The 14623-nt window shown below is 50.9% G+C and overlaps 1 protein-coding gene across 1 annotated transcript; it reads left to right on the top strand.

Moving 5' to 3' along the window:
- Positions 1 to 2120: 2120 nt before the first annotated feature.
- PTGES3 (prostaglandin E synthase 3) lies at positions 2121 to 14540 on the top strand. Its single transcript, XM_059719337.1, has 8 exons — positions 2121 to 2462; positions 10587 to 10700; positions 10873 to 10942; positions 11397 to 11495; positions 11739 to 11828; positions 12570 to 12632; positions 13042 to 13066; positions 13611 to 14540. The coding sequence occupies exons 1-8, from the start codon at positions 2152 to 2154 to the stop codon at positions 13628 to 13630; spliced, it is 792 nt and encodes a 263-aa protein (XP_059575320.1). The 5' UTR covers positions 2121 to 2151; the 3' UTR covers positions 13631 to 14540.
- The last annotated feature ends 83 nt before the right edge of the window (positions 14541 to 14623 follow it).

Below are 14623 nucleotides of genomic sequence, written 5' to 3'. Positions count from 1 at the left end.
CCCTCCTATTTTCTTGGTTGAACTCTGCACTTCCCAGAGGAGCTGAGCCCGTGGGGGGCCGAGATGCGCCTTGTTCCCCTGCCTTCGTCCTCTGTGAGGCAGCAGGACCCCCGTGCATTAGCCCCTGGGTGTGTTTCCTGAGCAGGGAACACTGGTCTTCAACTTGACGTCCCAGCAGGCAGGTCTGTGGAGTGTCACTCAGAGCTGGGGCCAAGTCCCTAGAAATCTGGGCTGCCATACGTGAGGGGTTTAAACCCGACCCCTTTGCCTCCTGGCTCTCAAGCCTTCACATCGTGCTTTCTCCACGTCGCTCCAGACCCAGACGCCAGGGTTGTATGGATGGGAAATCCTCTCGGAAACGCGTGAGCTCACCCCAGGGGACGACGTCAGCAAACACTGAGATGCCACACGAGCCGGCGGCCCTGTAATTACACAAACAATTCCCCCCTGAATGCTGTCTTGCTGGGAGGTTTCCTCGGAGTTTGCTGCCAGCAGCCTGCTGAGTCACCTGCTGTGGTGTGGCCCTTGCCTGGACTTGCTGTCACTGTATCGTCTTTCTATTGCAGTGGCACCACGGAGCCCTGCTGCCCGAGGCTTGGACATGCGGTAAAACAGGTCCTGCCATTTTAAACGTGCCATGTTGGGGCGGTGCAGCGCAGTGAAAAGCCCAGCTCTTCGCTTGTCTCTCTCATTCCCCCAGGCCTGCGGGTCCCAGCTTGGCCTTATCCAGAAAGCTGTTGCCTGTGGTTCAGGGGAGAGTCCTCAGGGTTCAGAAAGGAGGTGGAGAAGGGTGCAGCTTTACCCCACAAAGTGTCTTAAGTATCCTGAAATGGAAGACAGGAGCTGTCTTAAACCCAATTAGCTCCAGTGCAGAGCATAGTGCCAGCCAGAAACCTCAAATGAAGTTGGCAGGAGGCCACAGGAAGCCCCTTGTTACCTTCCCAAGCCTTGCTCTCGTGGCCCACAGAACTACGAGGGCTGAAATGAGACGTGGTTGTGGTCTGACCAGCTTAATAAGAGGCGGTAGAGAAGCAAGTCCCTTATAAGAAGCCTTGGAGGAGGGGGGAGCCAGGCCGAGCGAGATGGATGTGGTGGCAACATTTGGGAAAGAAAGTGAAGTGTGAGGTGCAGGGGCAGGATGGTCCAGAGGGGAGCAACGAGGTTTGCAAGTGGCCTGGAGCACACGAGGTTGCGTTCGTAGGCCGCAGCAGAGGAATGAGAAGAGAAGAGAGCTCCCCATACCCCTTTGGTGGGGGCTTGAGGTGATTCTTGTCAGCAGGTGTTAGTCGGTTGTCTTCCTGCTGGTCCTTTGCCCTGATCGGCCTGAAGCCTGATTTGGCTGGGTGCCCACAGGGCTGGATCTGTGCACAGGCTCACTGCCTGGAAAAAGATGCAATGTTGGAGAACGCGGAGGAGGGACAATGGGCTCTGCTACGTCCTGTTCTAGAACAGAGGCGGGGGGGCTTTTCCTTTTGCTGCCTGGGAGCAAAACAAGGAGCTTGATGGGCACCCATGGGCTGTGTGGAAGACCCTGGCAGGCTGTGCTACATCCTGAGTAGTTCTACACTCAGGCTGCTTCATGGTCTGCTGAGGAAGAGCAGGCAACCGTGCAGCCCGCATGCGTCGCTATCTCTACTGGCAGCTGTCTTCGCGGTTCCTGCAGGAACGAGCCTCGCAGAGCAGCGCGTCGCTCGCAGCAGCAGCTCTTTGGCAAGGTCTCTGCAGTGGGAAGCTCCACTCCAACACAGACAGATGCAGAAGCTCAGGACAGACCAGGACCTGCAGCAGAGGAAGGTGGTTCTGAGCAACCCAGTGTCCTACGCCCAAAGCAAATAGGGAGGTTGCCCTAGCACTCCAGGCCATGTACCAGGCTGGGGCTGGAGTCCTAGCTGGTGCCCTGGTGTACCTACAGGAGACAGTTGGCCCTGGGGGCGCCAGGGAGGGGGGCAGGGGGCTATCCCCAGCTGTTGTCCCCGGGCCTGTGCACCCTTTCACCCCCTTCCATCGGCCCTGCTCCTACTTGCAAAGGCGGCAGAGCCGCCCACGCCCAGGGGACTCCATTTCCCAGCCTCCACCGCGCCCGGAAGGAGGAAGGGGGAGCGTTGCCGCGGCAACCGCGGCCGCCTCTCGTCCTTTCCCCCAGTGCCGCGCATGCGTGCCGAGAAGCTGCTAGAAAGGAGTGGAAAGAGCCGCGGGCCGTTGCGGCGCAGGCGTAGTAGGGTGGGGGGGGCGCCGGAGGCCGCGCACGCGCGAGGGGAGGCGGGGAGCGGAGGGCGGGCGCGCGGCGGGTATTTTGCTGCGTCACCAGCGCCGCGAGCCGCCGTTGCCCCAGCGCGCGCGGGGTATTGTGGGAGCCAGGCCAGGCCGAGCCCGAGCCCGAGCCCTGAGGAGCCGCCGCCGCCGCCGCGCCCTGCCCGCCCGCCCGGAGCCGGGCCCCGAGCCCCGACCGCCGCCAGCGCCATGTGAGGGGGGCCGCGCCCGCCCGGGGGGGAGAGGGGCGGCCTCAGGGGCCACGTGCGGGTGGGGGGGGGCGGCCCCACGCGGGAACGTGGCCTGTGGCGGTGGGGAGCCGGGCCTGGGCCTCCTCCCCGCGCGGGGCGGGGGCGGCCTTCGCACGAGGTCCGAGGCGGGGACGAGCGGCGCGACCTTGAGCCCCCCCCCCCACACGTGTGTGTGTGTCCCACCCCATGTAGAAAGGGGAGGGGCCGAGCCAGGCGGTTTAGGGCGGGGGGATGGGACGGATGGATGGCCGCCCCCCCACGTGCGTGGGGTGGGGGGTGTCCCCTCCCCAGAGGATGGGGAAGGCCCTACCCCCAGGAGTGGAAAGTTGCTGGTAGGCGTAGGGAGCCCCCACCGGGGTGGCTGCCCCCCCCCACACCTGAGGGTGGCTCCAGGCAGCAGCCGCCTGCCCACCCGCCTTAGCTTTTTTTACGCTGGGCTTCAAACTGATTTGAGGAGGCTGCTATGCCCAATTAGCTGTCCAAAGGGGGTGGGAGGGTTTGTTTTATTCTCCCCCCCATCGTTTCAAGTGTGGTTTCAGGCCCCCTGTTTGATGCCGCCCGGGTGGGGGGAGAAGAGTCGGCTCCAAACGCACGTGGCTCAGCACAGAAAGCGGCGCTGGTTCAGGCGCTCCCGTTGTCCAAAGGACACCGGCTCCACGCCTGAAGCAACTGGATCGTTTCCAATGAGTCGCGGCCTGTCCCCGGTGCCGCCCGGGGAGGCGTACGTGGGGTTGCTCGCGTGAAGAGCTTGCGCTCGGGCTTGGCCTGCCAGTGACGACGAGCTTCAGTCGTGTAGCGTTGTGACGAGCGTGTGGATTGAATTAGTAGCTTGTCCTGATTCTGGAGAAACTAAGGACCAAGACTCTTGCTTGCGCTGAAATGGGACATCCAAATGTCCCCGCAGTTGGTAATGCTGGTGCGGCTCCCCGGGAGCCGGCAACCTTGGGAGCGTTTGCACCGGCAAGTCTGCGGGGGCTGAAGCCGGGAGCAGTTCTCCCTGGGAACACGTGAAAGGCTCGCGGACTGCGTTTAGGACTCCCAGCATTGCCAGTGGCCAAGTCCCACCAGCGGAGAAGCACCGATTAGGCAAATTGGTGCTTGCGTCGTAGAGGCCCCTCAGCAGCAACCCGGTGTTTTGGGACTCTGACCTGGCCAGGACGGTTCTCGCCAGGCTTTGGGAGCCTTGATTAGCTGCTTCGTTATGAGTCTATTGCGGTTGCTTCTCTGACCCAAAACTGAAGTGTGCCATTCATAACGGAGCGACAGCAGGGCACGTATTAACTCTCTAGACGTACCGGTGGCAGGATCACTGAATTGGACGCTGCTCGACTTCCCTGAGTCAAGCGTTATTTCATAAGGGCAAATGTTGCCCTTAAAAACCCTGCAGTGCCTTGTGAACTGGGTGGGAGTTGAGCACATGGTGGAAATGGCTTCAGTTACTGCGTGTGATGATTTAATGGGTCTTTTTACTTGATGGTAGGAAGCAGCCTCCAATAGCAGGCATGGGACTGGCCACTCAATGTGTGGGATTGGTCAGCTTCCTTGGATTAGCTGACTCGTTCCAACTTCTGCCCCGACGATGACTCCTGTGCAACTAATCCAGCATCACTTTTTTTTTGTATTTCTCCTACCCAAATTTAATTGTAATGAGAAAGCTAGTAAAACAGGGTTGGTTTTTATCCCATCGCAACTTGATATAGTGCCATTATTGTATTATATCTGCTCACTTCCAAACTAGGGCAGGGACAAAGGCATGGCTGGTCCAAGTTGTGCTGGGAGATGGAGCAGGGAGGGAATATTTGGGGAACCAGCTAGGCCAGGCGGGCATCTCCAGATTGATAGCCTCTCCTTGAGCTGTATCTAGGAGCGAGTTCTCCAAAACGCGAGTGCCACCATTGAATCCCTGGCCTGGTTTAATATACCCCGTGCCCCGTTTCTTTGCTCCCCTTATTCTCTATACTGCTGCAGCTTCCAGTGATCTATAGACTGACGTGGAGTGCATCACAGCAGTCCAGAGCAGGCATGACACGGGCTTGGCTGTCTTGGCAGGGCTCCCATAAGTGGGGGAAACTGGTACAATCTTTATGCTAAATGCACAGTTAAAAAACAATGCCTAACTGCAGCAGCCAGCTGAACTTTCAGGAGCAGCATTCAGCATCACATCATTAAAGGTCACTTGGTAAAGTAGGAGTTCTGATGCTTGCCACACTGCAGTACCATCGCGCTCTTTGCTCAGGTTGAGTGTGTAAATTTGCCAGTCAGGCTGAGTTCTCATTTCAGAGCATAGGCAACCAGAAGCAACTGCTCTGATCCAGTCCTGTCAGCACCAAGCTTGAGTTTGTCTGATAAAGAACATCCCTGCCCAACATGAAACATGGGGACCCTAGGTAGGACAGGCTGCCTGTTGCATGAAGCTGGAAAGACTTTCTGGCTGTTTGGTTTTGGGACATGCAGGGTTTGTGGCATTATTAAACCACCTTGGGTGGAGCACTGGAACAAAACTAATGTATTTTAGACTTCTTACAAAGCCAGCATGGTGGCTGCACCTCATCTCTTGTGGCCCGAGTCACCTTCCTGGCAAATCTGAAGCAATATGAGAGCAGCTAGTGTTGCCTGCCTCTCGCAGCAGAGCACATTTCTGGTGAGATGCTCTGGGTCAGGCTGGGGGTGGGGGGTGGGTTAAATGATAGGTCTGCATAATAAATGCATACAGCTGGGAGTACTGAAAAGTCCTGAGGCTGGTCCTTGCTGCGAGTGGGGAAGTAGATAATGTGCTGCATAACAGCTTTGTGTGCGTGGTGGAATAACCCTCCCGCACAAGTGTTCAATCAATCTGACGTGAACGTGCGCATTTTACTACTGGTCTCTGTCCACGTCTTCCAGGAATCTTAAAATACAGGCGTGTAATGTAAATATGTTATGGCACTGCATTGCTTCCTCTGAAGCTTCTGCTAGTCATGTTGAAGCATCCTGTTGTGCATCACGGAGTGCAGCACTTCATGAGAGAACCAAAAACTAAGGTCTCTGTTAAATGGTTGAGGGTTTTTTTCTTTAGTCTGTTTTGAAGGATTTAACTTAATTGTCCTTAAAAAGGTCATCAGCGCTTCTTTAAAAAAGAAAAAGGTGAATTTAACCTGATTGCAGCAAGTATTTTAGGGGATTGCAGCCTACTTTAGTGTTTAACTGTCTAATCTTGGGTTAGAAAGGTGACAAATATGTACTGTATAATCATAAAAAATGAGGGTTGAAAGAGACCTCAGGAGGTCACATCTAGGCCAGACCCCTGCTCCAAGCAGGGCCAGCCCCAACTAGATCATTCCAGCCAGGGCTTTGTCGAGCCTAGCCTTAAAAACCTCCAAGGATGAGGTTTTTAGTGTATACAATTAAAATTTTAATTCTGAAGCTTTACCTTCTGCTACTGCCCTCCCCTTCCACTGAACAGCTTAGAATTGGGCTGTCCCCTTTTAAGTCTAGAGCAAATCCTTTCAAAGACATAGAGTGGTGACTCTCAAGCAGGGTGCCACGAACTCCTTTCAAGGATGCCACAGCATGCCACACAACGGCAGCACTATTAGGTGTGCAAGCATGGCTTGCAAGATAAAACCCTATGGCCTCAGACCAACACAGCTACAGCCAGCACCCCCAAAAGGCACACCCAGAGATTTCAAATAGGAACCTTAATTATTAAAAACGGCCTGACCTGTTGTGAGCTTTCTGACTTCTTTGCAACTGAAGAATTGCTCTATTTTATTTTTTTTGTAGTAAGAACAAAAAAAAGATGAGGGAAAACTAGAAGCTGGCACTTTCCAAGGCATGCCTAAAGCCTATCGAGGGGTACCTTGAGCCTATAAAGGCTGTGAATCCCAGATTTAGAGGGTCTCTATTATAGTGCAGTTGGGACCTTGTTCCTGTAAAAGCCTGTTAATCTTGGCAAAGAAGCCAAGGGAATATATCCAGCAGCCCTGGCTGAGGAAACGTACATAACTCAGAGAAGGCTGGTGATATCTCCATTGACATGCAGTACTTGCAAAATGTCAATAGAATTCAGCAAACTCTCTTCCTTAGGAAGAGCAGGGACACTGAGACTTCTGTTCTGACACAGCCTCTCTGCGTAACCATGTCCCATTCCATGCAGCTGAAACATTTGTGTCCTGGTGGCACGAGAAGTGACACAAAGCATCCAGAGTACCAAGTTTGGGCCAGAACAGAGTAGAAGCAGAGGGGGCTCACCCGAGTCCTCTGCTCTGTGGCTGTGAGCCCTAACTAGGGAGGCAAGGCTCATGGGAGGAACTGGGAATATCATGTGAAGGAGTTTCTGCTCTTGTGTTATGCGGTTTGCACTGAATTTTTGCATAAGTGGAAAGGGAAACTTCTTGCCATTTGCACTGTTTCTGATATATGCTATTCAAAGATGTTGGCCCTTCTGCCTGTGGATCAGAGTAAAGCTCTTTAAGTATCATATTGAGAAAAGGGCCCTCTGTTGTCATGACTGGAGAAGACTTCTGTCCTTAGAGAAGACCCCTCTTGACTTGTGCCTCTCTCTGGGTTGTGGTCCTGCGTGTTTACCTCATACACGGTACCAGAAGGCAACCTTGGACCTTAATGCAAATGGGTTTTTCTTGTGGAAAACAAAAGAGTAAATCCAGTCTGCATTGTAACAAGCTTGCTTCTCCCAAGTAGGTGCAAGAATTGCCATTTACCTGGCCCTCTTTGTGGTGGCAACCAGATGAGCGTGGCGAGAAGCCTTCGGAATTGTAGGCCGAGGGCACTGGAGGTGACACCTGGCCCTGCGGAGGAAGCTGTCAGTGTCCCCTTTATGAAACCGACTCGGTGCATCTCAGTTGATAGAGATTTGATTTCATGAGTGGTTCCAGTAACAGTGTCTGGCAGAACATGTGCTGCTTAGCCTGGCTGTAGAAAATTCTTGTACTCCTGAGGTTTTCTAAAAGGGAACTTCATTTGTGCAGACAGATGTAGCCAGCATCTCCAAGAGGGCACCAGAAAGCTGAAATGGCTAGAAAGATGACATGCGGAGTATGTTCGCCTTTGGCAAACAAGACCTCTCTCAGCCTCTCGTATTATTGGTTTCTCGTGGGTAAATCAAGTTGCTTTGGAATGGGACTGCATGAACTGTGGGGCAATGGAACAGAAGCATCTTGGAGTAAGCCGTGCAGCTTGTCAGAGCTGGGAAGAGCAGGTGGCTGAGCCAGAATCTGCCGTCCCTTCCCATGTACAGCAGGGGTCATCTTGACACATGTTCTGACGACTTGACATTACATCAGGATTCTGTTTTTTGTCAGGTTATCCTGCTTAGCATTTGGAGCGTGGCCTGCAATCCAAACCCGTCTCTCTCCTTGAAAGGAGGAGCAAAAGCTGATCTCCTGTGGGAGATTTGTAACTTTGAGCGTGTTTCCGCTTGTGGGTTACGAATACCCTGGTTTTCAGGGGCAGCTGAGCTTCCTGGGGTAGCGTTGCGCTAGTGATGGATATTGAGGCAATCAATAAAAATAAACCTTGAGGCCCTTCTGTTAAAGTTTGACGTTAACATGATCCTAACTCATGAGCAAGACACTGGGGTCTCTCCTGTTGGTTCTGCTCTGTGGCTGGGATCTGCCATCATTGTCTGTAAGTGGGTTAGGACTGGAAGAGCCCATCTTCCATGTCTCTGGAAGAAAATACCTGAACACCTACAATCTCGTTTGTGGCAGTAGTCAGTTATGAGGTGGCTCTGCACCTTCCTCCAGGATATGGAAATTCAGATATGCAGTATGGCTCGTGGTTGGGGTGGGGAAAGTGTTTCTACCTCTAGTAGACATGAGACTTCATTACAAAGCTTCAGGCATGCAAAGATTTGGGAAGTGATTTCTACACTTTGTTTGGGGGGCTAAGGCTGGTGAAAGATGGTTGTTGTACTGGTGTCTGTGGCAAGCCTGGTGAGACAATGTCTGCACTTAAATGGAAGCTGGTCACCCTAGTACCAGGACCTAGAAGCATGGTGAGCACAGACAAGGCAAGGGGGATATTCTGCTTCTTTCTCTTCCCTGCCTCAGAAGAGCTTCACATGCTAAAGCAATTCTGTCAGATCACAACCCAACTAGCATCTCCTAGAGATTGCTGCCATTGACCCCACAGCTTTTATTTGCAGCTTGACTTGAAATATATTGTGCAGATCCTACCCACCCTCTAGGCTTGTCACACGGTCACTGAGAGCCAAGACATTGGCCCTTCTATTGAGAGGGGCTTAAATGCTTTGCTACTTGACTCCTGATTGATAAATCTCAATGCCAATATGTAGCGATTGCATTTTTGTACTTTGTGATTCCGAAGTCTGATGGGCTTCTCCACAAGACTGCATAGCTTTCCATCCCCTTGGTGCCGATAATGGCTTTCATACATTTTTTTTTTTTTAGTGTGCATGCATTTTCTGTTCATCTTCAGAACCTTGAGTTTTCAGGCAACTTTGAAATAGCCCTAGAAATCAAAGAATTTTAATGAAAGATAACTAATAAAAGTGGACTGATAGAGATTTTTTGGGCCAATACTGATGGCTGATCTTTAAGGAGCCATATCTGCTGATACTGATCTGATTGCTGATATGCAGCCTGGCAGCTTAGATAGTAACATCCAGCTGGTAAGTCTGTAGGGGAAGGGACAAGGGGAGGGAGGCAGGTCAAGGCCCCCCACAGTGAGGGAAGGAGGAAATGGAGCTCGGACAGGGGCAGGCACTGCACAGCCAGGGCAGTGTGTGGGATGGAGCCACAAGCGGCTCGTTGGAGGCACGGGGAGGGAGCTGCAAGCATCCCGGAAGGGCATGAGAGACGTGTGCCCCCAGATCTGCACACAGGATGAGGGCGGGCTGCACTCAGGTGGGTGGTGGTGGTGCTGAAAGGGGCAGGGAAAAGGCCTGCAGCTGCCTCAAAATTCGTGGTAGCCTTTGCCTCCCAGCACTGCCATCACCCACCCTGAGCGCAGCCCTGGCCCAGTGCCCCACCAGGAAGAGCCTGGCACCAGCAGCAGCCCACCCTTGTCCTTCACGCAGCCCCTGCCCCACTCCCTCCTTCCCTCACTGCAGGAGCCTCAATCTGCTGCCTCCCCCCCTACTTACCAGCTGAATGCTGCTGGGCTCCACTCCTGGCCACCTGTGTGCTGCGCTGTGGCTCTGGCTGTGCTGATGCGTGGGGGGGCATTTATCGGTGACATAATCAGCTGCATCAGCCAAAAAAAGCTGATTGCCGATGCTGTCAACTACGTTGGTCTCATATCGGATCCGCGCCAATATATCCGTGCACCTCTAATAACTAACATATTAAATTTGGCTAATTGGTGCTGTTAGCAGTGGCAAGAGTTTGAGTCTTACTGTACAAGCGTCCATCAGGAAGTATGTCGCCTTCTCCTGGGGTTTTGCTCGTATTAAGTGTTCTCGTTAACCTTAGTGGGAAGTTATCAGAAGGCATGTCTAGACTTCATATTTACCTTGCCTGGCACTGGCGTGCTCAAACTTGCCTTCTGTTATTCCCCATATTGCTGTGCTGACCAGAAGCAGTGTAGTCACTTCCATGTGGTGCCAGGGGTGAGTTAATTGTCATTAGCTCTTACTCCCACTCCTAAAGCTTCGCTACTTCTGTACACGAGGTAGCGGAGGTGTTGCGGTGATGGCTGTAGGCGCTTTTGCTGGCCACAGTAAGGTTGGTCTAGACGTGGCCCTGGTTTTCCCTCCGTGCTGAAATGCTATTGGGTATCTCTTTTACATTTGTCTCTACTTTTCAACCTAAGCATGCTTTTAAATTCTTACTTATAAGAGGCTAATAGTATTGCCATATAGCTTATACTTGTACAAAAACCTGTTTTCCCTGTTCTAAGAAGTTGTCTCCATTACCATGGAAATTAGATGGATACTATTGAACCTGTCAAGGAGGGGAAATGTGCGAACATTGACAATGTCTCCTCTAGTACTTAATAGCAGGCTGGGACAGCTGGATCTTGGTCCTCAGCATCTTAAACAATTTTGTCAGGCTTAACGTTGACTTTTTATAAGTGACCCAGGTCTCAATTTTGATCTATTTCTCTTAAATGGTCTGTTTCTAGGCAGCCTGCTTCTGCGAAGTGGTATGACCGGAGGGACTATGTCTTTATTGAATTTTGTGTTGAAGACAGTAAAGATGTTAACGTAAATTTTGAAAAATCCAAACTTACATTCAGGTAAATAAATAACTGCCTTCTCTGTTAAGTGGAAGAGAATTTGCAATTTGAGTATCTAAAAGCTGAGGCTGACACTGAACAAGTAGCATGTGCTCTTAATTCAGTGCAGCTATCTATGCTTTGAGACTTGCTGTTGAAGCTGCATAACTAGCAAAATGCTTTTCTCTTGCAGTTGTCTTGGAGGAAGTGATAACTTTAAACATTTAAATGAAATTGACCTTTTTAATAATATTGATCCAAATGTAAGTATCTCCTGACTGCTTTTTCCCTTTCCCCTTGTGTCCCTAGCAAGAACAGGACCACAGGGGCTCTCTTTGGGAGTGTGTAACACATCTTTCTGAGGCAAGGAACTCCTGTCCATTCTCCTTTGCTACTTGAAGGGCAGTATTTCAGAAGCTGACCCTTCCAGTGGCTCCCAGCTCTTTTCCTAATCCAAAGAGTGCTGCTATGTAGAAACACATGGGGTTTCAGTCTTGTGGGTGGATAAAGATATGTTCCAAGATATAAAAAAAAAAAAAAAAAAAAAAAAGTTTTCCCCAGGAGCGGGTCACCTGATCCAACACTGCTGTATGTGCTTCATTCCTTGTCCCCAATCTTAACCAAGTGGCAGGACATCTTAAAAAATGGGATGCGAGAATCCTGCTGAAATTTGCTTCTCACACTCTGCCACGTTGAAAGACTCTTCTTCTCTTCCAGGAATCAAAGCATAAAAGAACAGACAGATCGATCTTGTGCTGTTTACGAAAAGGAGAATCTGGCCAGGCGTGGCCAAGGTTAACAAAAGAGAAGGCAAAGGTGGGTCCCCATTCTGTCTTTCCATGCTCGTGGCAGCAGTGCTCGCGGTCTCTCGAATTTAAGATCTAAATGTCACCCAGAGGCTGATTAGCCGGTATAAAATACAAACTCACCCTGGTAACTGGTCTCAAACACTAGTATTTCTTGGAGTGCTTGCCTGTGACTTGTATTTATGTGAGGGTAGATTCCTCCCACACATCCAAAATGACTTGCTTCTGAAGGAAATCCTTGTATTGTTTGCAGCTTAACTGGCTCAGTGTGGATTTCAACAACTGGAAAGATTGGGAAGATGATTCAGATGAAGACCTGTCCAATTTTGATCGCTTCTCTGAGGTAATGGGAGACAGGTTTGCAGTTCCCGCTTGCGTTGTGCGTGTTGGCAAGCAGCAGCTGACAGTGAGCTGAAAAGACCTCTTCAGCTGCGTTAACGTTCCAAGTGGTTCCTTGGCTATCAACACCAATGCAGACTATAGCATGCTGAATCCCAGCTGCTGCCAGCACCAAATGGGTGACTTGGCAGATGCAGACTAGAGCAAAACCCGCTTGGAGTTGTGGCAGCTTGATACGCAACGAGAATTGCTGCTTGACTGATGGTGCATTAAAAGCACTGCTTGGCTGCTTCCTCATTCGCTCTTTGCCTGTTGCGAGCGAACTGGTCCTTCAGGGCGTGGGGTCGGCATGCAGTTGTAGCTCTGCACTGTGCAGTAACATGAGGATGTGCACATAGGGTGACAGTGAGATTTGCCAGTCTTGCTCAGGCTCACTTACAAGCACAAACTTAGCATGAGTCTCCAGCAGGAGAGGGCTTCGTGCTAGCTTTACCTGAGCCTGGTGACGCTCAGGTAAAAGCAGTCCTGTGGCACATTCAGCTTGAAATAAACATCTGACTGGCTGGCTTCTTCCATGAAGAAATGCTTAATGAAGAGACACTAGCCCCTGCATTGTCCATTGTGGCTGAGCTTCACCATAATTTAATGGGCTATTTTTCGACATTGATTTAGTGTGCATTGGCTTAGGGAAATGGGAGCTGTTGAGGCAGTCTCCAGTCTAATTCTGCTTTTACCTTCAAAACAGATGATGAACAACATGGGTGGAGACGAGGGTGTAGATTTGCCAGAAGTAGATGGAGCAGACGATGTGAGTAGCTAATCTGCGGTTTGTTTAGTGGGGGACAGCCTCGGTCAGGTGTGAATGGCCAAGTTGGAATTCTTGGCCTAGTATAGCTGGGGGAGGACTGCCCCATGCCCTTGGCAAGGGCAGCAGTGCCCCAAGCTGCCTGAAGGGTGCTAGAGTTGCCCCTGTGAACATCTGCGGGGTTCTTTCCACTTGCCCCTTTGTGGTTCCTCTCAGGTTTGCCCTTGCTGTATATGGGGCTCAGCTGGGGCAGAGCTGGCTTCTGCAGGTCCTCAGAGTAAATCTAAGTCCTGATGGCCAGCGGCCTTGTGCCAGGCATCACAGACCTGACCCCTTGGCTGGATTAGCGTTGGTGTGTGGAGCACACCGCCAGATCTAATCAACTCTTCCTTGCCGTTTGTTTCTCCTTCAGGACTCACCAGACAGCGACGACGAAAGTAAGTGTGTTTCACTGTGCTAATCTGCAGTCTCTGGGAGTTGTTGCACTAGCTCTTTCCTCCAAACTGGGAACGCTCTATCAAGCTTGCCAGCACGTGCCCTTGTCTGCCAGGATGTGGCACTGGGTTCTAGCTAGGTCCGTGCTGACCACGCTATCCTAGTGGGTTACACTGAATGCAGAATGACCCATCCTTGAGCGGGGCTTGCAGACATCCCCTGGCTCTGCTGATTGCTGCGGCCACAGGAGTCGGAGACTGGAGCTGCCTCCTTCACGGAGGTCTGTGCATACAGCTAGTCTGACTCAACACTTTGAGTGTATTGGGTTTAATGTTTCGGGGGTGTTGGTTATGCCGCAGGTTTAATACAGAACTGAACGGAACCTGAGATTTGCATTCGATCTGCCCACTAGGGTGCAAAGAAGGCCGAGCGACATGTAGCTCAGCCTGGGTTAGGGCTTCTGTCATGGTGTCTGTATTGCAGCCAGCTCCAGAAGGGGCTCTGGGTTTCAATACAAAAGCATTAACGCATTGCCTCTCTTTTCAGAAATGCCAGATCTGGAGTAAGGAAAACTGTCGTCTTCAGGGTTTGGGGAAAGAACTTCATTACAGCATTTCATAATTGAGATAAGAATTCCTGAGTTGATAGCTCTAAAGCCAGATATTGCATCCTTTAACCCATTTTCAATCTGTTTTAAATGGCTTCACTGATGGTTGGTATGTACCATTGTACGGGGCAGTCTTAAGCCACAAGAGGCAATAACATTATGTGGGAACCTTTTTTTTCAGACTTCCAAAAAACAAAAAGCAATTGAGGTATAGGCAACCGAAACAACCGCTGCAGGACAAAGTTTACAGAACCCGGTCGCCTCAGACATGGTTACAATGGGGAAATCCTCTATTCGCTTGAATGGCAAATCTGCATTCCCCCTTGCAGTGTGGGCTGCAGGCAACTCTGTCAGAGACCTCCTACCTGGAGGTGACCTGGCTCATGCGATGTTTTAATTGGCTTACAGAATTAAATTGGTAACGCGCTATACCTCTGTAGTGTCTTCAGGTGTGTTCCACTAATGTGCTGTTAAAAAGGAGAACACTTCACTTTGTATTTAATGATCACTAGTTAGTGTTCCAGGCGTATTTTAGCTAAAAACTAGTGACCCCTGAACTGAAGTGGGTGAAGCCTGTACATTGGTATTGTTTGCCCCCCCCCCTCCCCCCCCAAGCTTTTACATCTCTTAGTCCAGAGGGGTGAGAATGGCTGTACATTGTTGCTTGTCAATCTGTACATTTAGACCAAAATGTATTTGCACTGTTGGTATGGAAACGAGTGACAAAACGGTATACACTATTGGGATTTTTTTGTTTTGTTTATTTGACCAGCTTATAACAAGGCTGAGAAACCTCAATTTGTGTTCAGAGCAGTGGGGATTTTTTTTTTTAATGTCTACATTCTTTCTAATAAACTGTTGAAGACTCACTCCATGGCTGTCCTTTTAACTGTCCGACTGTAACATCATATATTCTCATTTGCTGGAATGGATTTTTATTTTTAGTTGGGAT

The sequence above is a fragment of the Alligator mississippiensis genome, chromosome 15, assembly GCF_030867095.1.
Source record: "Alligator mississippiensis isolate rAllMis1 chromosome 15, rAllMis1, whole genome shotgun sequence".
Classification (NCBI taxonomy): domain Eukaryota; kingdom Metazoa; phylum Chordata; order Crocodylia; family Alligatoridae; genus Alligator; species Alligator mississippiensis.
Note: the sequence above shows the minus strand (reverse complement) of the source record. Positions and strands in the feature narration are given on the sequence as shown.